Genomic DNA, 23,596 nt, shown 5'->3' with positions numbered 1-23,596 from the left:
CCTATGCTGTGGGTTTTTACAATCCAGTAGGTTTAGTGTAAATTGGCTGCCAATATGCAAAGTCACTACACAGATGAACAATAAAAGTGAAGTGAAGGATCCTTAAAGAAATTCGTGTTGTCCATGAAGACGTAGCTGGATTTGTGGCCTAGCAGGCAAGAGAGGAATAAGAAAAATCTCAACATAAAAGCTGGCTAATCTGTATGTAGCTCTGTAAGTAGTTAAATTGCCTTTGAGGAACTTAATTTCTGAGAAAAAGGAAGATCACAGTTTCTTTCACACAGAAATCAATACAAAGTCACAGCAGACAGTGGAGGAACAACAGTCAGGGGATCAGGGGACAACCAGCCTAAACTTGTTGTGCAATATGTTATTGCACAAGTTTCCTGACAGAGCAGCCTGAATAACCCTTTTACTTTTAAGCTAGAGTGATTGCTTTTCCAGAGAACTTAGATTCCAAATTAGAGAGAACTGTTGTAAAACTATATATCTACAACCATCTCTTTCCAGGTTACCTCATTCCATTCTCTTTATACATGGAGGTGAGCTTCAAAATTTGTTGTTTCCAAAGAACAATATGATTAAAAGCACCAGTAAAGCAAAAAATTGCACCAGCAAGATTCATTATGAAGGGGTGTGTAAGCAGAGGGAGTTCCTGTATGACAGCTGAAAAAGGTCTGCTGCTCTGGGAAAGCCCCACAGGAGTACAGTATCTGAGAAACAAACAGGTGAGCAGATTGCAAAGAAAAGCATCAAGAACAATCAGACAGGCTAGAGAAGAGAAATTCTGAGAAAAAGCCAAATTAACTGAGGTTCCTTAATTTCAAGAGGCCAGAGAGAATAATGACAACAGACAGGTAGCAATGAAGAAGCTCTGAATAAACTCTTCTTTGACACAACTTCAATGAAAAGTTTAAGAAAAGCTTCAAAATAATAAACTTTTATTTAGGTCTAGCACTAAGACCATTTAAGCACTGGAAAAACTGGCTAAAGAGTTCAGAGCCTTCCCTCCATAAAGTTTTGACCAAAGCTTTTATTGATGTATTTGTCATACAACATTAAGTAGATTCCTGAATCTCTTGACATCTCTTGCTACTCTATTTTCCATTAGTTCAGCACTATTTGTTGAAAATAAATGCAACACTAATTTTAAACATCTACTTTTATATACACTGTTTCCAAAGTAAAATGCTACTTCCTCTGAAGTTAAGGCCCAAATCCTGAATAAACTGCTTGTAAACGAGCCCCTATCCACAAAACTCATTGCAAGACTGGGTCTAGAATTAACTAAAAACCAGCTTCACCTAGAAAAAGGAAACCAACTAGCATTATGAAAAGTTGCTGAGTATCAATATTATCTGAGTTTCAGGTAAGATAGTAACTAGAGTAAGTTGATATGGTAATAAGCATTAACTTAAAGATTAGATAGCAATGAAAACAAAGGCCAGAGGGACATTCTTGAAAGGGTTTTCAGCATTTTGTTTTAGCTCAGGCAATTCTTACAGCCTGAGTTAGTAACGTATGCTGTACCACTCTGCATAACCTCATAAAAGCACTAAGAATTTCCAGTTACTATCTGCATTTTGCTCATTGCAAACAAGAGCAGAGCAGCTTCTGCCTTTACTTGTATGCTTTGTAGATACATTCTTATATAAAATACCATTAATACAAAGTTGTCTCAGAAGAGTAACTAGTGCATAATGCCTGAATGCAAAGAGAACAAAAGGTTTAAATCACAAACCAACACCGGATCATATAAAAATTGATACAGTCTTAAGCACCCATATAGGACAGAGAAGACTGAAATTTCCAACACATTAACAAACTGTACCTAGCTACTTATGTAAGGACATACATCATACGAGGAACAGCTAAGGGTACTCAGTTTGTTCAGCTTAGAGAAGAAGAAACTGAGGGGAGACTTCACGGCTGTCTACAACTTCCTCATGAAGGGGTGATGAGAGGGAAGAAGGAAGTGCTGATCTATTCTCTCTGGTTACAGCTGACACAAGGAAATGGCTTAAAGCTGTGTCAGGGGTAGCTCAGTCAGGAGCAGGACTCAAAGATCTTTATGGGTTCCTTCCAACTCAAGGAACTTTGATCGTATGAAATGACAGCAATTTACTAATTTAAAGATAAACTGAACTTACATGGCTGAAATACAGGCACCAAAGCAAGCTGATGGCAGAGGCAGAAACCAAGCCAACAAGTTTTGTCTTCTTAAAACAGACTCTCAAATGCTGCTCCCAAATAATTCAAAAAGGAAGACTGGTGAGAAGTACTCAACTGCAAGAAAAGACAAAGGATAAGACTGATAACTTTTTGATACATTTGACTTGCCTGTTATCTGCTCCTTGCACATATGCAAACCAGTAGGCTATCTCAAACCAGGAGAAGCAAACACTGAATGACCAACAAGCACACTAAATTCAAAACTGGGTCTTCTACACAAGAGTTTCCATTTACATCTGTAAGTTTCAAATCCAAATGCCACTTAGCACAGAGGAGAACTGAGCAGTTCTTGCTTCTGTTCCCTGTCTCTCACTACCCTTCTGCTTCGAGTCCTTAGAAATGCATGTAGTAAGACAAAAACCAATGGCTTCAGCTACTTGTCCCACACTTCTGCTTTTCATGAAGAAAAAAAAACAAACAACAACAAAAAAACCCTCTTGTATTCCAGTTGCAGAGAAAGGAGAATATTGACTCACTATGCTACTCAGCTGCACTAAAGCTGGGTGAGTCACTAGACTCCAAAAAAAAATTAAAAAATAGAAAGAGCAGCAACTCCTTTCTCCAGATTTTTCTTTTTGTTCATTCTCTCAAGAGAAAGAATCACAAATACTTTTATCTGTTCACACTTGTCTTAGCCCAAATCATTTCCTTCCTAAGCACATACTGACGCTGAACACCTGCATGGGGCAAAGCACTCTTCTAGCTTACTGCTTTATGCAGAGATCCGTTGCTCCACATACAGAATAACATTGGCATAAAGGTAGAAAAAAGCCTGGTAAAAGCTACAGCATTCACAAATCACTCTATTCAAGTGCAACCAGCTCATTAGATTAGTAACTTATGCTAGCTGGAGACCTGGAAGACAAGCAGCATATCCTATCAACAGCAAGATACATGGATATCCTCCTGCCCAACAGAGGATGCAGCACAGAGCTCTGTCACTTTTATAACTGCACGAAAGCCACATAAATGTCAGGGAATGGAAGCCTTTTAGCACTGTTGACTGCTAAGCAAAACTCAGCAGTATGCACCACTTTGTGCAGTTCTGCATTTTGCAAAATCAGATTTCAGTTGATTCAAGTGCTCCACATCACCCCCAAGTTAATCCCTAAACTACAAGCCCATGCAGCAAGCTGAAACCCAAAGCATGGGTTTCAAGCACTTACTGCCTAACCCACACCGCCAGTTCTAACATGGCAAGAGGAGTTTGCAGGCTGTATCTGAAAAAGTACAGCACTTGGCTAAACTTTCCTTTTACCTTGCTATTCAATAAAGTGAACTAAGTAAATCAGACTTCTAAGGTAATTTATCTGAGGAAATTATTAGCCAACGGTTCCTTATGAAACCTTCTATCACACACTGCAGGGTTTGTATCTGACTGGAATTGCCCGAGATAAATCCTTGACTTGGAACTAAAAGTACACTCACAGGCAGCTACACACTTCAGGTTTCAGCTGGGTTATAGTTCATCAGACGTGAGAACTTCCTGATGATGTTCATGTAATTTAAAAAAAAAAAAAAAAAAAAAAAAAAACACCACTATATAGGTGACACTTTACATTTTAATTAAATAGCTGCACAGTGTTTCTGAGTACATCTTCCCACTGCACAGGTTTCTCAGAAATTGGGTAGTTTCTGCAGAACGCAAACTCAAATGTTGAATTATAAAGCCTAGTGTAGAAGACTTACTCTGATCTTCTTCTTCATCAAAATGAATACAGGGAAAATCCGAAGGAATGTACGTCACAGTTCAGGAACTACAGACGTATTACTGAATGTGCCCAAAACATAACAGGTTGCCCTGTGATAATTGACACCTGCACCGTCTGCCAAGTAAACACACATTCAAACGTGAACTTATGCCATTGTCTTTTCCTAGGAAGGGATATGACTTCAAGATTCCCTTTCTCTCAAGGGCCAGATTTACTGTAAGAACATATAGGGAATGCTATCTGTGTCATACTCCAAAATACAGAGAGGAGGACAGAGCTACAAAGCTGCAGTCATCTTCTCCTTCCTTCTTCCCACTCCGTTCATGATGCTGATCAGTTGGGATCAGGGTCTGGCTCATGCCTTTCACCTGTATTCACCTCATGGTACCAACTACACCTTTCCTCACCCAATATGAACACATATTTAGTGCCATTTTTTCACCAGAGGTTGCAAACCCCATCTCATGAGAATTATCGATACTGCCCAGATCAGTTTGTTAAGATTGTGTAGTTTAAAACTGCACCCTTTTTCTGAAGACAGGATACAAATGTGTACCCTGACATGTGGAAAACCACCTTTTACCCAAGGACAAGCACGGAAAAGAAAAAAAGGAAAAAAAAAAAAAACACAGGAGGGGAAACCAATCAAAAGTAGAAAGATAAGTCATTCATGCTTCAACCAACAACTAAAATGCATCAGAGGGCAATTATGTTTTTAATCCCAGCTCGTTTCCTGGCATGCACCAAAGTTTAGCAGAAATGCATTCCACAGCAGTGCACAGGTAACACAGCAGCACCTGAAGGATAACTGAGGGCAGATGACTCTTCTTCCCCTTATTATCTGGAGGCAGGGTTGTGGGGGAAGGAAGGGAGAAGAAAAGAAAAAGTCTGCATAGCCCCCACATTAACACACCACATGAGCATAAACTTATGTGCAGAAGTGCTGCTCCTGATAGCCTGCAGAAACTGGGAGAGACCCTAGTGGCATCTCCTCAACCAGCCAAACCTGTAATGCAATAGGAAGTACCACTCAGCTAAGAATGGAAGAGTAAATACACTTAAAACCTTCAGAAAATTTTTCCTCATCTGAAAGCTTCCTTTATTGCTCAGGTAAAGATCTAAAATACTCTACTTGTTTCTAAACACTCCACCCTGAAACTCAATCTTACTATAAAGAAAATACATTTGGACTGAATCTTGAATGCCTGTTGTAAGAAGCCTTTATGAAAGATAAATTTTGTTAGCTCGATGCAAGTTTCAATAAAGAATATTTCCATTGTTTGGCATGGATTTAAAACTTTCTTGTTTTTAACAAAAAGAAATATATATCCTTAGAACAGTGCATTAGCAAATATTTGTCCTAAATCAACTCAGGAAAATTTCTACCAAAATATAATAATAATTAAAAGAAGAAAAAAAAAAGCCAACTTGTCACTATGGCTACCTACCACCACAGAGTGAGTTTTCAGTCAGATCAGTTCCTAGCATACAAGTGGTACAAGGTGAGATGGCAAGAACGCTCATGCAAACAAATGTAAGCAGATCATGAAACCAGACCCAAAATCTCAGACCATCTGTTTTTGCTTTCACTGAATGTCATTCCAAAACTCAGAATCAATATATGCACACTTAGAGTAAGAGAAGAGATGTTTCTGTTACAAGCATTTATTAGGATGACTTGGAAAAAAAGTAAGTAGCTAATTTTGTTTTATCTTCTACTGTAAGGAATGTCGCTGAATGCAAATTCAGCACACAAACACGTGACAGCAGTTAGCGTTCAGAATTTTTACTGAGATGAACAACACTAGCAAAGAGATGTGAAAGACAACCAGCCTAGCTAAACAGAGAATTATTGCTAGAGCTTAGGAGAAAAAAGAGGGTTTACAATCTGGAAAAGAGGGCAGGCCACTCGGGAGGACTATAAGGATGTTGAGAGGCAGTGCAGGGACAAAATTAGAAAGGTCAAAGCTCACCTGGAGCTCAATCTGGCTACTGCCATTAAGGACAACAAAAAATGTTTTTACAAATACATCAACGCAAAACGGAGGATTAAGGAGAATCCCCATCCTTTACTGGATGCAGGGGAGAACTTAGTTCCAAAAGATGAGGAAAAGGCTGAGGTGCTTAATGCCTGCTTTGCCTCAGTCTTTAGCGGCAAGACCAGTTGTTCTCTGGATACCCGGTACCCTGAGCTGGTGGAAGGGGATGGCGAGCAGAATGTGGCCCTCACAATCCACCAGGAAATGGTTGGCAACCTGCTACAGCACTTGGATGTACGCAAGTCGATGGGGCCGGATGGGACCCACCCGAGCGTACTGAGAGAACTGGCAGAGGAGCTGGCCAACCTGCTTTCCATCATTTATCAACAGTCCTGGCTATTGGGGGAGGCCCCAGTCAACTGGCAGCTAGCAAACATGACGCCCATCTACAAGAAGGGACAGAGGGTAGACCCGGGGAACTATAGGCCTGTCAGTTTGACCTCTGCCAGGAAAGCTCATGGAGCAGATTATCTTGAGTGTTATCATGCGGCACTTGCAGGGTAACCAGGCGATCAGGCCCAGTCAGCATGGGTTTAGGAAAGGCAGGTCCTACTTCATGAACCTGATCTCCTTCTATGACAAAGTGACCTGCTTGGTGGATGAGGGAAAGGAAGTGGTCTACCTTGACTTCAGTAAGGCTTTTGACACACTACTTTTGACAGTAAGGCTTCGTCTGGAGAACAAGTCTCATGAGGAGTGGCTGAGGGAGCTGGGATTGTTCAGCCTGGAAAAGAGGAGGCTCAGGGGCAACCTTATCGCTCTCTACAGGTACCTTAAAGGAGGCTGTAGCGAGGTGGGGTTGGTCTATTCTCCCACATGCCTGGCAACAGGACGAGGGGGAATGGGCTAAAGTTGTGCCAGGGGAGGTTTAGATTGGATATTAGGAAGAATTTCTTTACCAAAAGGGTTGTTAGACATTTGAATGGGCTGCCCAGGGAAGTGGTAGAGTCACCATCCCTGGTGGTCTTTAGAAGATGTTTAGATGTAGAACTCAGTGATATGGTTTAGTGGAGGACTGATTAGTGTTAGGTCAGAGGTTGGACTCAATGGTCTTGGAGGTCTCTTCCAACCTAGATGATTCTGTAAGCCTCTGTTCTGGCTATCCAAATGAAGAACAAGGTAACAACATCATCAGAAACCATTAGGATTTTTTTTTTTTTAAAGAGCACCAAAAGTTACTATTTTATTAGACTTCTTAGCAGTTTGGGGAAGACTTCTATTAAATGATAGATTTAATGGATCAAGAAAAAAAAAAAAAAACACATGTAAACTCAATCCTTCATGGTTCAGTGCAAGACAGCAGATCTCAAGCAGGAACACAAGACCTTCCACTTGGGATGAAGAGAGAGTGCTGGGTAGTGGCTGGGAATGCAGCAGAGGAGCTGGCAGGAGAAATGGGGCTGTAAAATAGCCCAGTGTGAGAGGGGCTTAAGCTGAGGAAGGGAGCAGACAGCACCAACACCAAACGACAGAAGATGCACAGAGTTGCCAGGAGCACAAGAGCTAAGCCACTGTCTCCCTGCCATTGCCATCCAAAAAGCTTTAAGTGCATCTCACAAACTCCTGCCAGACTCTAGACTCTTGCTGCTCTATCCCCATCTCACTGCTGTCTCCTCGATGATCCCCTTCCCATATTCCCATTCCTCAGGTTTATTCCAAGAAGCTGTCCCCAGTTTGAAAGACACTATCTTAAAGTGCAGAGTATAACACAGCCTTCCGTTGGAGAGACAGTGGAGAAGAAACAGAAAAAAAAAAAAAAAAGTCTGTCACCAATTAAAAAAAAAAAAAAAAAAAGCTTTGACTCACAGGCATACATGACTGTACTATCTGATCTTTTAAGACCAGTAAAATGCCCGCTCTGGAATCCTAGCAGAATTGATGGGCCAAACATTCAAGTGAAATGAATAGATTAGTTGGAAGGAAACTGAAGCGGGATAGTTTTTACCAGAAGCAAACAAAAGGCACGGTAAATTAGCCAGATAGCTAAGGCTGAATTTCCCCATTAGCACCATAGCTTGCTGTAAATGCCTCCATAATGAAAACAGAAGTAGGAAACACATTCCAGAACAGACAGCTGTGACAGAACACAAGTCAAAGGGCCTTGAAAAACCTCTCCTAAAATTAGTCTTAAGTAGGCAGCTGGTCCAAATGACCTCCGGGGATTCCTTCTGACCTATACTGCTGTTTAATAACACAAAAAACAGAAGATGGGTTGCTAGGAAAAAAAAAAAAAAAAAAAAAAAAAAAAAAAACAGATAACAAAGGCCCAGTTCTGTTTTAAGACGTGGGTACTTAAGTTAGGACAAAACTGATGCAAAAGATACCAGTCCTCAAATGTAAACAAAAATTAAATTGCTTTAACGACTTCCTCATTGAGGACAATTCACCAGATGTCTGCCTTTATTGCTGAGCTGTCCCCATTGTTGCCAGCTTGATTCAGGTCACTGAGGCACTAATTCATCCCAAGTACAGAGACCACAAGGAGTGGAACTGCAGCGTCTGTTAAATGCCCATGCCTCAAGTACTGCTGTACACCTACTGAAATGCAGATTCTAGATCAGTATCTTCGTATCAACAGGAAACTGGATTTTAGTAGCAGTCCTGACTTTTTTCCATAGTTTACCAAGCATAATGTAAATAGATATATTTGAGAACACATGAATTTTAAAATTTTAACACATGATTTTCAAGATTAAGATCCGTTTTAAGACAAGTTTGATTTTCTCGCTTTTATGCAAGATGCTCTGGAAACCTCTGTCTGTCCACGTTAGAAGTTGTAAAAAATTTTACCCTTAACTTACAACCAGCTTCTGTTGTGTCTACATCATCCTTTAAGTAGCTTGTTGACAAGTTGTATATCCTAGTGTTTAACCCATAGATTTCTACTACCGTAACTTCCCAACTACAGTTCTCAACCACCAGCTCCTGTCTGACAAAGCTCTGCTGGTCCACGTTTATGCACTGCTGATGTTTATACACTCAAGTTGTCTCATGGTCTTCCCAGCAGACTAAGCAGAAATGTGGAATGGTTTATTAGAAAGGGAGTTGTGTATTTAGTCCAGTGTGGGATTGGCCACGTAGCTAGGACAAACATAGGAGCTGGTGCAGAAGAAAAGAACAACGTGACTACAGGCACAGTGTGTACACAGGAGCAGTTATTTTGGTAACCCCTCACTTCCTTGTGTGGAAGGCATTGTTCTCAGCTTTCACACCAACCTCCTACTCACACTGCAGCTTTGGCAGATGGAAGAAAGCAATCAAAAGATGACTAAGCTTAAGTTTTTGTAGTACTGTATATTCTACAATTATATTTTTAAAAACCACTGACCTTCTGTTTTCTTTAAAAAAAAAAAAAGAAAAAAAAAAAGTTTCCCCTTATGAGTAAGCTACAGATCCAAATGCTGATGAACTGCCCCCAGTCATCGCTCCTGCTGCGTGGCAGATGCTGCACAACTGAAGCCAATCCCCATCTCTGTTTCCCTGAGGAAACAAGGTCAAAGAAATCATCACCTTTTAATAGATTTCAAAATGCTCATGATCATAATTTCTAGCACAAACTCTTCTAGTCTCAGTACTTATGGCCAATACTTATTTCCAAATGATGTTGCATTTTTCAGTTCTTACCACTGACTAATTTGGGGCAGGTGGTTCTAGTCAAAAATGATATCTACCCTTTTTTTCTTCTCCCCACCCTACAAGACAGAAGCAAACAGGTTTCAGGTCTTCAAAGCAGCATCCCTGGAATGATGACATCTCTTTTCTTCTTCTTCCCCTCCCCCCCCCTTTTTTTTTTAATTAACTAAGGAAGACATTTCAATTCTGAGGCACAGAAAACTATCAAGTACTAAAACAAACAGCGTAAAAATAAAACCAAGTATCAATCCCATTAATATATCTAATTTCTAATGGAAATTAGAATAGAATTGCTATTTCTAATGGAAATTCTTTTAAAAAGAACAAGATGACATCAGGATTAAAAGACAATCTCATCAAAAGACTAATCACTGTGGATGCAACCACAACTTCAGCTTGTCAACAGAATTTTACTGATATCCCTCTCGCTCTGAACGTCAACCCTAAAGCAATATTTGAACTATTACTTCATACGGCCAGTACAAATGTGTCTTTCAATCTGGCTTGAAGATTAGCCTGGGGACAAGAGCAAGAGAAGGTAATAACCCATCTCTCTACTTAGCGTAAAGAAACGGAAAATAAAGGCTTATGAAAACAGATTTCCTAACCCAGCCTGGACAAGTAAATACACTGTCATCCTTCCCTTACTCTTTAGCTAAGATTTGGCAAGATTAATCTGTTTGCACTATTCCTCCTCAGTTCCCATTGCTAGAAACCCCAGGTTTTGCTCTCCAAAACCATAGATAATTACAGGAGCTCTGTCACAGCAGCGCTGAAGACAGCTGCTGATCAGCAGCACCCAGAATGAAAGGCAGACTGACAGCTAATCTTTTTTTTAAACAGTCAGGCAGGATATACAGGTTTATGGGAGTACTCGGGATTTTTGCAGCACGCAGCAGCAAGCTGTAATGCAGCACTTGCTGGGGCCACCATGTTAGTTACCTGAACTCCAGACAACAGCATCCTAACTCACCAACCTTCTGAGAAACAGCACATTAAAGTCACACAGATTTCTCAGCTGTTTGTTAAAGAATAAAACTCTGTGATACTTTAAGGGGAAAAAAGCAAACAAACAAAAAAATTCAATACATTATTGTTTCAGTAAGACAACCAGTGCCATTGGAGTCACACTGGATTTACCAACGAAAAACTAGCAAATAAAACACTAGGAGACCAGAAATCGCATTAGGCAGCCCGTTGTCCTGAGCAAAGGAGGATGCACACTTTACATGTAGGTTTGGTAAGGCAGAAAGTAAACATGGCCAAACACCCAGCGCGGCGGCGGGGTCAGCGCCAGCACCACAGGGAGCTGCTCTGCGCCGCTCCCTCAGGGGAGCGGCCCTGACAGATGGGCGCCCGGTGCCGTCCCTTCTTCCCTTCCTTTCCCTTCCCTTCTTCTCTTCGCCCACAACTTCGGTCACCACCGATGGCTTCCTCCGAGCGGCCCGGCGCTTTCCCGCCCGTCCCGGCTCCAGAGGCGCCCGCGCAACCACTGCTTCCCCCGGCCCGTCCCTTACCGCTCCGCAGCGGCCGCCGCCTGCCCTCCCCGTCGCCCGGCTGGAGCCGCTGTCCCGTCCCGACCCTTTCTCCTCCCCTTCCCCGAGACTGCACGAATCACGCACCTGCCCCGGACACCCCCGGCTCCGGGACCGGCCGCCCCCGCTCCGCCTCCCCGGCCTGCGGCACCTGGCAGTGGGGCGAGTTGAAAAGGAAAACGAAATGCAAAAAAAGCCTCGGGAAACACGAAAAGTTCCATGCACGACGTCGGGAGCGGAAGCTGCCTCCTCAGAGAAACGTCCCGCTGGAAAGTCCTGCCCTGGGGCTACCCGCAGGTTCCCAGATTCACAGGGATCCTCAGCTTCCCCATAATCAGCATTGCCAGACTGCCCATCTTCTAGCACAGGAGATTAAAATAAATCCTTCCCCTAATTCCTCTATATGCTTTTTTTTACCAGGACCATCTCTTTCAGCCAATGCTGCATGTGACAAAACAAAAAGAAAACTATCAAAAAAACCTTCCAGCAGATCCAGTGATGTTAACTGGGGCTCTTAGAAGCAATTAATTGGATTCAGCCTTTGGAAGCTACAGAGGTTGTTGCTCCTTCATCCATCCAACCCAACAGCTCAAAAATATGTGCCAAGGTAAGACAGAAACCATTACTGGCCAGATCCCTGAAAGGGATTCACCAAGAATTGCTTCTGCTTCACCCCTGCAGTTTAAATGAGCCAGTTGGCAAGATTTGTTATTTAAGTGCTTCAATCTGCGTGTGACTGGAAGGAGTCACCAACCCCCCAGGGCTCAGCAAGGACTCTATGGTAGGCCTTTTGGCTGAAAGTATCTAAAATCTGTTGAAGTCTTAGTTTTGTACTTAAAACCTTTCTTGGCCCTCGCCCTAAGTAACACATATAAAGCTTCAATTCAAGCCCATCCCAGAGCCAGGATTCAAGTTTCATAGGACAAAAGGTGTGTTCACTCCAAGCAACAAGAAGCCCAAGAGTCAACTCTGCAGTCAGAGGGACCTACCGTATTGCCTACAGGTATGTGTATGCAGGGTTTTGATCAGATAGTGAAGTACAAGGGCTCTGCCAGCATGAATACTCCTCGCCCCCGATTCTGTTTAAAAATAAAAAATAATAAAAAAAAAAAAATGGTGGGCTTTGCTTTTGTTTTGATTTGGCAGCAGTCAGTCCTTCCTGCTTGTTAGCATTTGACCCAGAGGGTAGAACATGACTTACATGTGACTTAAACGTGACTTAACTTTTCATCATTGTCAAGAAATCACATAATAGATCATGATATTTATCTCAGAAGCAGGATATGTGTAATTTCTGCCTTGGTGCCCTGGCTTTGCTAAAACTGGAGTAACTGTGCTCTTTGTAACTGAATCTCCTTTGCCAGATGGATGTGAGCAGCTTAGAAGCCACAGCAGAGAGAAGCCAGGACTAAACGCTTCTCCTGGGGTGCAGTAAGGCATGAGCCTCATCTGAAAGCCTTCTTACTGCCAGTGCTGTATTTATTGCTTATATCTCATCACAGGCTGCCTCATGCTACAGCTTTTACCCCTCTCTGCAGACCCCAATGTTCCATTTTGCCCTACCACTCTTCTGTCCACATGCAGCTTGGTGGTTAGGCCACTAACAGCGTCAGTTTAGCAGCATACGAGTGTTATTTCCTCTCCTTACCCCTCATCCTGCCCACCTATCGCACCATTTACCAGTTCCTCCCTTTCCAGTCCTTTTCTGACGATGCAGAGTGAAGCAAGGGACAGCTTGACCCACTCTTCCTGGAGTCCACCACAGTAGACCAAGTGGTTGGGTGGGGACACGCAGCATGAACTCATTTCATGCTTGAGGAAACACAGCTAGAAATGGAGAGAAATCTTGATCATCTCCACCACTCCGTGAGCTGTGCTCTGAAGATGATATATTTAACTTGTTAAAAAAAAAAAAAAAAAAAAAAAGAGAGAGAGAAGAAAGGCCACACGACGAATTCAGAAAATTTACGTAGGTCTGTCACCTTTCTAGTGGTATGATGTATGAAGCAGCCCCACCCTTGGTATTCGGCTGTTAGGCTTTTCTCCACCCTGCTGAGTCATCTGACAGCGTCACGAAACAGTAAAGTACACAGTATATTGTATATGTATACTGTGTACTTTAATATGTGTATTGTATATTGTATACAGGACACCAGTAGATGTCAGTTTAACCCCAAAAATGAATGCCTTAGCATAGGTGCTAGATTTATTAGCTTTTGCTTTGGTCAGTTTCCACCAAAGAAACTAAATGAAGCTGAGAAGTTGATGTACATTCAATGTGCAGAAGCAGTAAACAAGTTTTAATGACACCTTATTTTTTCCTGCCTGGAAATTGTAGGATCTGTACACATACAGGTTTTTGTAGTGATTTTGTGTGTACTAATTTCTGAAGTCTAAAAAAAATCTCAGATGACTTTTGATCACTTCAATAATACTAGATATTTAAGGAGATTTTTACTAGGTTGCATTTTTAGACTTGCAGGCAAGGTTGATGCACAGATTTACATGCAAAGCAAGGTAGATGGCATTAAGTCAAATAGCCTTAAAGAATGTTTTATGTATTTTTCACTGCTACAGTGGCTGATTCAAGTTGCAAAACAAACAGAACAAGAACTGAACACACTGTGAACATTTAGCACAAGAAATATAAAGATGGACATTTTGGTCAATATCCTGATCTACACAACAGCTAAAATTTAAGCCACCCATAGGTTTGCATTTCACTATATAAATATTTTAAAAGAGAAACAGGTAAGTTTGATAGGATTAGAAAATAAAAGCAATACAGCAGTGCCATCTAGAAGTGCAACACCAAGGACAGCAAATATTTTGAATGATTTGTGTTCAAAGTAGTGAACCAAATGAAACCAAAAATCCAAAATGGTCCTTTCTACATCATTCACTATTGGAAGCATCAATGGGTTGAAAGAATATCTCAAAGCCCCCAGGGGTTGAACTTCCAGATAGGATCAATGACAATGAAGAATAAATTACTTACATTTGTAATGTCAAATGGTACTTAATCAAAATTAAGCTTCTGCCAATGGGAATGCTGACTGCCTGAGAATGCAGAGTTTGAATTTTAAGTAAACTGATAGTGCTTAGCACTGATTTTACTAATTCTAAATCTTTTCCATGAACCTCACAGGTCATTTAGCTCACCTGTGAGCTAAGTTCTTTTTAATGTTATTTTGTGCATAATGCCAATATAAATCCTCTCCAGTTTTGTTAGCCTTTCCTGTAATTATTTAAATAAGTTCACACAATCTCTTCCTGTCTTGACCTTTTTCTTTACATTATCAAAATACTGTTCTGCTAGGTTGTTACTACTAAAGAATTTTGATTAAAAAATCTAGGAAGTAAACTAAATTAAACAAGTTTTATTGTACATATTTGTCAAAATAATCAGCATATGGAATACACAGGTTTTTCTTACGTTTCTCCCTAATTAAACAATACTGACGTGAAGATCAATATTTACTCTGTGTATTTACTCTTAATTATGGAATAATAAAATTTCTTCAAGGTTAGAAAATTATTGTCTAAAAGCACTCACTGAATTATGAGAAGGAAGGTACGGGGGTAAGGAGCTTTTTAATCAAAGAGAAAAGTATAGTAAAAAGCTATGTTCAGAGGTCAAAGCTGGGATGGTTAACGACTTGTTTTCCATTCAACACTTAACTGATGAGCCACTAGAAGAAACTGACAAAAGATGTATGAGATTCTGTGAGATTCTACATCTTTTGACTACTTCCAGACAAATTTGGATGACTTTCTGGAAAATATATTTTAGACAAGCACACATCTTTACAAATGCCACCCCCATTTTGTCTAATGTTCAACTGGTGAGCTAATAGTCTCATCTGATTTAAGAAATAATGTATCAGCGCTAAAAAAAAAAAATTAAAAAAAAGGAGGGAAAGGGACAGGGAGAGGGAGAGGGGACCATAGTACAAATTGCAATTATGTAATTTGATTTCTAGCTCGGGGTTTAAGAGCTTGTCACTTTCAAAACCCAATCTATAGCAATGTTCTTGTTTTCTGATTGCTGATGAGTTTGGTTTTATTCCACAAGCTACTTCTAACAACATATACACATAAAAATATCTACAATACTTACAGCCAAGTGCTGCCATAATAGACTTCCTTTCATGCAATGCTATAGAAACGATAATTAAAGTAATTCAAAGCTAACAATGCAGTAATTATCAATTTGCAGAGAAAGGCCTAGATATTGTTTCTGCTTGGGTGAGTATTAACCAACAGTGTACCAATATGTGCCGTTACTGAAGGCTTGCGTTCTGAGTGCCAAATTCATCTGACAGCACGGTGCAGTGTGTTTGTGGGAAACAAGCAGACCTGTGGTTTGAAGACTGCCAGGAAGTGGGTTCACTGAGTGCACACTGCTTTGCAATGTTGATTTGGGCATTAATAACTTCAGCTTAAGTTACCCCCAAATAAATTCTATACACGGCAGCAGGACGAGGGAAAAAGACAACAGAGAACCCCAAATACACCCTCCCTTTCAGGAACTGCTCCATGAAGAGAAATACCCTGTGACTGATGATCTCACTGCTGAGGTTAATGCGTCAAAACGAGTATTGCTCCATACCAACGTGGAAGTGATAGAGAAAATAAAACAACACCTTTATATGATAGATAAGTGGTAGCTTCAAGTGAGCTGTCAGACACATTATCTTGCGTAAAGCTGTCTTATTTCTCAGTTCCTATTTTCTTCCAGTGTCTTTTACACTTCCCCTGGTGCTGGAAACCAACAGGATGAAAAGGGTGAACTGTCTTAAAAGTTTTGAACTTTTGAACTGCTCTCAGGTCAGGTCTCTTCACCCTGTGCCTCACCCACCTCCACAGAACATTACCACAGCCTGTCAACCTTTCTGGTGAGGCCACCTTAGAGGAAGGTATCCCAGCAGCTCCTGACACCAGGCATCTGCTATCCTCCTGCCATGCTTTTCCTTCTCTTCCAAGTATACACCCTCCTCATTGTACGTGCCTGGCCTAGCATGACTGAATAGGATAATGATTTATTTCACTTCTCTGAAAGCTGGTAATATGTTGGGCAACATGGTTATGAAGGGTTGGAAACACTGAGTTTCTTAAATGAAACAGAAAATAGCACAGCTAGTCTGAAACTGCAAGTGATCCTCCACAGTTAGAATTGTGTGACAGCTCCGCTAGATTGATCCAAATCTAATATTAATACTCTGCTGTCCTTTTACTGCTGCTTTCTCCTTAATTTCCATCTCCCATAGTGTTATTTTATCATGCTTACAGCTCATAACAGCTGCCAGATTGCAAAACACTTTATTTTGCACTGAAGTAAAACATTCAAGCCTGTAAATCATATCATCTCCCCTAGAAAGTGGCACAGTGATGTGATGTCAAAAGAGGGAATGATACATTTATTTTTCCCAGAACACCTCCTGTAAATAATGACAAGGAGAACCATTCACTGCCAGTAGTGATTCTCCTAGTACAGGTACCCAAAAGGAAAATTGTTATGATAAGAAAATCTTTATATTTAATAGTGTTGGCTCTCTCCCCATTAAATCAGCCATTATTTGATGGACTAACAAACAATGTCATCAGAAATCAGAGAGGAAAATTCTCCAAACCTTTAACTTTCAAATTCATCTTTCCACTCCTCTGACAGAGTACAGGAAGGATATGACTTAAAAATAAAGCTGCATGATTATTTTTCCTGCAGGCAGAACTGAAGCACAATTTCAACTGTTGTGATGCTACTCCTGAACAAAGCAGCACAGAAATCACATCTTCTCACTGTTCCTGCTGTTTGGCCAAGCTGCTGGTAGCATCTTGGCTGTACACCAGGTCTGCTGGCTCATGTTACTTCTGATGACCGAAACAACTGATCTACTTACATTTGAGCATTGCGTTGTTTTACTTACAGTAGCAGCCATTTATGTTAATGCATTGCTTTGATCAAACTGTGGATCTAAAGTGAGTAAGGAATAGCACAGTACTCTCCCATGTACAATTCTGACATCAAAATCTTTCATACAACTGCTGTCTGGATGTCAGAATTATTACGGCCTTGTTGGGTTGTAGGCAAGAGATTGAGAAACACAGACAGATATTAAGACTTTGTTGCTAAAATTCATAATTATCCAATGAGACTTAAGGCCTTGAATATCCACTTCTCTGCAACTCTGGTCCAGCATCAACCATACACATTACATGTAAAGGTGGATGCTGAAAGGCATTTTTCTTGTGCTCCTCTCCATGCTACAGACATTTGAACTTAGTTCTAGTAATACTGCTGTGGATTTAGCAAATATGAAATTATTGCTATTAAATTCTGTCTTAGCTTATAGTTGCCAGCTGTTATAACTTATGTTACATTATTTAAGAATGCCTCGGAGATAATATTTAATATTTCAATTCCCCACCTCTGGCAGCAGTGCCTTCATTAAAGGTGTTTCAGGGAATCTCTCAAGTCCATATATAAATTAAATGGCCAACACTCAGCTGGGAAGGTTGTCAGTTCCTGTTCCAGCAATTCAGATATCTTATCTTCTCATTAGATACTGTTTGTCTGCAGGAAGCAGCAAACCAGAAATCTCACCATCTGGACACAAAATCAGCACAAGCATCGTAACTGCAGGCTAAAACAGTGATAGCAATGGGGAGATTTATACCCATTTAACCAAAATGATGACTGATTATGGTGAAACACAATCTCATCATTCATTCTTAAATGTTAAGAGAGCTCTTCACCAAATTTGCTGGCTATCTTCAGTAGCTTGTTACATATGGACACCAAATGTGCAGAACACTCCTCAGTTGAAATGAATCTCCTGTCTTTTCAGACTAATCCTTTGTGATGTGCAGGGCAATCAGTCAACAACTGAATATCCTTACAAACATCAGTAATAAAAATAAGTGAACCAGAAACCCTCGCATGTGATGGTTGAATGCACTTTGGGATTTTGAGAGCTGACTGATCTGCTGTATGCATAGATTCTAATACACCAGAGGGTTGCATTGCCATCCAGAGGGACCTGCCCAGGCTGGAGAACTGAGCCAACAACCTAATTTCTACAAGTGCAAGTCCTGCACCTGGGAAGGAACAGCCCCAGGCACCAGGATGTCCTGGGGGCCACCCATCTGGAAAGCAGCCTGTCAGAAAAAGACCTGAGAGTCCTGGTGTACACTAAGTTGAAAATGAGCGAGCAACATGCCCTTGCCATAAAGAGGGTGAATGGACTCCTGGGCTGCATTAGGCAAAGTGTTACCTGCAGGTGGAGGAAGGTGATCCTTTCCCTCTGCTCAGCACTGGTGAGGCCACTCCTGGAGTCCTGTGTCCTGGGCCCCCCAGTACAAGGGGCCATGGACATACTGGACACAGTCCAACATAAGGCTACAAGGATGATGAAGGGACTGCAGCATCTCTCCTGTGAGGAGAGGCTGACTGAGCCGGGCCTGCTCAGCCTGAAGAAGAGGAGGCTCAGGGGGATCTCACTGATGCCTACAAATCCCTGAAGGCAGGGTGCACAGAGGACAGAGCCAGGCTCTGCTCAGCAGTGCCCAGGGCCAGGCCTAGATGCAGTGGGCACAAACCAGAAAACAGGAGGCTCCCTCTGAGCACCAGGAGGCACTTCTGTGCTGTGCAGGTGCCGGAGCCCTGGCCCAGGTTGCCCACAGAGGCTGTGGAGTCTCCTCCTTGGAGACTCCACAGTCCCAAAGCCACCCGGACATGGGCCTGGCCCCCCTGCTCAGGGTGGCCCTGCTGGGGCAGGAGGGAACATATGGACCCTGAGGCTCCTTCCAACCTCAGCCATGCTGTGATTCTATCCAAAGCTCCTCTGGATCTTTCACTACAGCAAGATCATGTAATCAGTGACACAACCAGAACAGAATCTCCAGTAACTAAAAATAAATGGTTTCTCTGCAAACTCCTGACTCAATTTAGTCCAGCTCATAAAGAAGCTCTCAGCATCGGTCAGCAAGTACAGGCCCTTTATAATTATCACACAGTGACCTCATTTCTTGCCATATAGATGGGCAATGTTAGTATCTTCAGCTATTGCAGCACTAGTTTTTGGTTCTACATGTTTGTTTAGTAAGTCATGAGCTTCCTTACCAGCTTAGGCTCCCCACATTCATATATCTCAACAGTAGTGCCATCTGGACCAGCTGCTCTGCCACTTGCTCGATAGCTTTCAGTACTTCAGATGTACCTGGCAATGCTGGGCAACAACCTATTAGCAGAAGCTGCTTTTATCTCTGTAGCACTAATTCTGTTATAGAGGAACAGTTGGAAAACTTATTAATCAGCCACCTTTCCAGTATCTCTGCATGACCAATTAATGAGAACATCCACTCTGCAGCTAGAAATGACTCTGCTTACCTGCAGACCATCAGCACAATGACCTTTAAAGTTTCTTTAATGAGAATTTGCTTGACACTACTTTATTTGTCCAGCAATTTTCATTCATGAAATCAAATTTAAATAAGTCTTTTTTAAAACAAAATTGCTTGATTGACTCCAAATTACATTTTCACATAAATCATCTTATTTGAGGCTTTTTCCTGTTAGAATCCTACTTTTAAATTAACAGCAAAAACTTCACTTTTGCAGCCATCTATGCTAAAGCATTTTAAATAATTGTTTTTGAAAACACTCACCATAAATTCACCTTATTTTAAATTTTAGAAAAAACAGACAACAAGCTAGCTCCACTAAAGGACTTTTATAGGACATGATTTGTTGATCTCAGTGATCTCTGCAAGAAAAGGGAAGGAATATACTTCAGAAAGCATCATATTTTGACAAATGTTGGGGTTTTACAATCTTCTCTGTAAAACAAATCCCTATTGCTTTTGGAAAGGACTTTCCAGTCACTGAGCACCATCTTAAGGGTTGTCACTTGCTTTCCACCAAGGAAGCACCAAATAAACTAGTATGGGTCAATAAAGACTAGTGATAAATGAACTTTATATAACAAATATTTGTAGAAGTCACTTATATCTCTGATAAGAATATTTTTGCTTTCATAGCAAAGACATTTCTAAAATTGTTTACTTTTTATTAATGTTTTATTAGCATGTAGCAATTATGCTGCTTCAACAGATGTTTCTCAGGATTATTTCTGGTTTGTTCCCAGATTAACATAATTCTAGGTCATTACATTTAATTCAAGAAGAAAATAGAAAAGAATTTTACATTTGATAATTTCAAAAATGGTAGCAAGTAACTCGCATCCTAGCAAAAGAATTTCTGCTTCCTCAGAATTAAGGAAATCAAGCCAACTCAAGTAACTTCAATTACCAAACCAACATCCCAGAAGAGTTTTATTGCACTGAGCTACAAACTTCTACTATTTTACATATTGCACTAAACAATTTTATGATATACACCCAAAATACGCCAATCTTTAAATGTATCAAGGATTCTCACATAGCGTGCCTTGTCCACAAGATGGCACACACTGCATCCAAAAGGAACTGATATAGCAAAACGCTTTGCAATATCAGACAAAAAAAGCTTAAATCCTTCACAGAGGTAATTCCACTATGCAATGCTACCACTGTTAAAATGCGATTAATTACCTTCACCTAGAGAACCCACAAACCTGGCCTCCAGCAAATTACATGGGAAAGCCATGTCCACAAGTGCAAGACAAGGTGAATCAGTAAGAAAAGGAACATGGATGTTCTTTTGTTGAGGATGATTATTGTGTTTTGAGCAAATGTTATGGGCCGTCCATTATTTATTAGTGTTATTCATTACAAATACAAAAGGAAAAAGATGAATTTTAAAATCATATGCAGAGATGGAAGTAACATCATTTGTTCTTTAAAGATACAAAACCTGAGGGCACCCCCAAATCACCCAGCAACCTTATATCACATTTATACAATATATAATCTGCATGAATTATTGCATCTCCAAAGTGGGAACTACGTGTCAATGCAATGTCTTCTCTCCATTTCAATCACAGACAACCGATTTACACAGTGTGCAATGGGAAAAAAAATCAGAAGAAAAAAAAAAAAAACAGCTTTTACTCATGCACACAAAATTCTCTTCAGCATTTCATTTTATCTGAAGTTACACTGCTCCATGAGGTTATTGGTTACTGTTGACAACAATATCAGTATGCCATCTATTCTAAGAACTTTGAAAATGAGATCAAAAGTTGCTCTAGCAAACCAGGCGCTGTGTTTTCTCCCCTTCTATAAATCCATATGCACAGACTTATAATTGTGTCTGATACTATTAATATATTCTCTATTAATTTATTTCTGAGTTGGAATATGCCTACATTGTTCTAGAATGTCCAAACTTGATGGGTTCAGATACTGGCTTTAGATACCCAGAGGAAAGGCAGAAATGTCAATTACAAGAGCAGGCTGGAAAAGCAATGTTAAATGAGTGTGAAATCAGCATTTAATTTCCCCATGCAATGGAATAACAGCAATGCTGCGTACTTTTTAATTAAATGTCAGCTTGTCAATATTTTTCAGAGTAGTTATGAATATGAGCAATTCCTAAGAAAATGGAATTAAAATAGATAAGTTAGGGAAACTTCTGGAGATGCATTTCATTTCTATTCTCACTATCCTACCACAAGCCTACTAAGAAACTACAGGTTATCATTTTATTAAAATAATGAATCAACTTACTGATTCTGGATGTAAGGCGTAAAGCAAAATTATTTATTCCAGCTTTTTCAAGCCTAATTCTGGCTTTTCTTTTAAGATCTGTTGTCATCCCCAAATGCTTATGAAGCAAAAATGGTTGAAAGAGCTCCATCTGGTATTCAGAGATGGTGCTAAATAATAAAGTGTGGTTTAGGTCAGACTTCATTGCAAGTTCAATTGTTAATTGCTTTTGGGGGTAATGGAAAGGGTCCCACTTAATGTGGATGAATTAGTTATTGTGGAAAAGATGAAAAAACTTTGTGGGAAAAGCCAAATTTGTGGGAATTTGTTTCCTTACTGTTGTGTCCTGTACCTGCCTCAACAAAAGGGTTGAGTACAGCAGGGTATGATCAGAAATCTGTTTCTACCTGTACCAGCTTCTGCCAGGTCTTTTTATTGCTACAACATGGATAAAATTCGAACTATTGTGTTCAGGCTTTCATTTTGGAAAAAACAACAACTCAGTGTATTTGAAATTATTATTTCAGAAATTGTACAAGATAAACCCCTTGGGTATTATAATCAAGAATCTCGAAACACTTTGTACATATGAAGCTCAATTGCAGGCATCTCTGGAAGTGGTAAAGTTGCAGGGGCTTCAGATTCAGCTCTCCAGTGCTGCTCTGCCAAAGACACAGGTTGATTATACTGTATCAGTGGATACAGTAAATTGCTTGATTAAGGAAAACAAAGGTGCAACTGCAGATGTTACTGGAACACCTCTCTGATGGTCAGTTATTATATAATGAGGCAAGAACAGAGGACAAGAAAGAAAGTTTAGGCTAGATATCATACTTTTTTTTTCTTCTTCTCCATGCCATAATTTTTGTTTTTAATAGTCCTAACAGCATAGTAAAAATTCAAAGGTAACAATTAACTTTCATTGCTCTAAGAGTCAGTTTTAAAATTGCAGGTGTAAAAAAAGTAATCATTTTCACTGATTTAATAACAGACATGAGTTTGCTCCAAAGACTTACTAATTTGCCAAATTCAGACTAGTGAGACTAGGGAGATTGTGAGATGCTCACCAAGCTGCTGTCCACCACAATCAAGAGTTTATGGAATCAGTCTGTCAGAAGAGAGCGATATTGCAGAGCAGGAGACAGCTGGTGTGCATGAGGAAGCATCCATGTCTGGTATCATTTACTTTGCCCCTTCCTATAGGGAGCAAACGGATGCAGATGTGAAATATTGCATAGATTCAGAGATTTTTCTTTCTTCTAAGAAGTTCTGACCAGTTTGGCATTAGAGTAGGAGGGGCTGAATTTTCTTATTGATAAGCACACTGCTGTGTTAACAGGCTGTTCCTGGACTATTTTAATTTGGTAGCAACAGCCCTGTGCTGAGGCTGGAGTTTACGGAACCCTAGTGTTAAACATTTAAGCTGCAATATCCCCTTACAGAAATGAAGCTGTGTGTTCAAACATACATTGTTATTCTGGGAACCACTGGCCTGAAAAGAAAGAAAAAAGTGCTTTTCTTTGCTTCAGTACAAGCACAGTAGATGCTTTTAGCTGTCGTTACCTGAAGCACTTATGACATCTCAGTGCAACTGAAAAAATTCTCTTTCTTCAGCAAAACCTGCTGAATTATCAGTTACACAGTAAAAAACTGATGGGTGATAACCAGGCTGCCAGGACTGGAACTGACAATGCTTTACTTGCAATTCTGCTCCTTCAGCAGACTATGTGACAGCAAACTCTAATACAAATGATTCATTGAGAACTGCAGGATATATTAGTTAAAGCTGCCCTATTTG

The 23,596-nt window shown here is 40.5% G+C and overlaps 1 protein-coding gene across 8 annotated transcripts in view; it reads right to left on the bottom strand.

Moving 5' to 3' along the window:
* The window catches only part of LITAF (lipopolysaccharide induced TNF factor), a 103,862-nt gene that overhangs the window by 7,521 nt on the left and 72,745 nt on the right, over nucleotides 1-23,596 (bottom strand). Inside the window, exons 1-2 of one of the 8 annotated variants that reach the window (XM_005027488.6) lie at nucleotides 11,134-11,477; nucleotides 2,151-2,286 (exon numbers count right to left, since the gene is read on the bottom strand). The exons of 1 other annotated variant lie outside the window; for it this stretch is intronic. Coding sequence is in view for 1 of the 7 variants with exons in the window: in XM_005027485.6 (XP_005027542.1) it covers nucleotides 2,341-2,362 (22 nt within the window). In the remaining 6 variants the exon portion in view is untranslated. Of the gene's footprint in view, nucleotides 1-2,150; nucleotides 2,287-2,340; nucleotides 2,552-11,133; nucleotides 11,480-23,596 lie in introns of those variants that run through there. 6 more of the 8 variants (XM_005027490.6, XM_072023843.1, XM_072023842.1 and 3 more) reach the window with 6 other exon arrangements.

The sequence above is a fragment of the Anas platyrhynchos genome, chromosome 15, assembly GCF_047663525.1.
Source record: "Anas platyrhynchos isolate ZD024472 breed Pekin duck chromosome 15, IASCAAS_PekinDuck_T2T, whole genome shotgun sequence".
NCBI lineage: Eukaryota > Metazoa > Chordata > Aves > Anseriformes > Anatidae > Anas > Anas platyrhynchos.
Note: the sequence above shows the minus strand (reverse complement) of the source record. Positions and strands in the feature narration are given on the sequence as shown.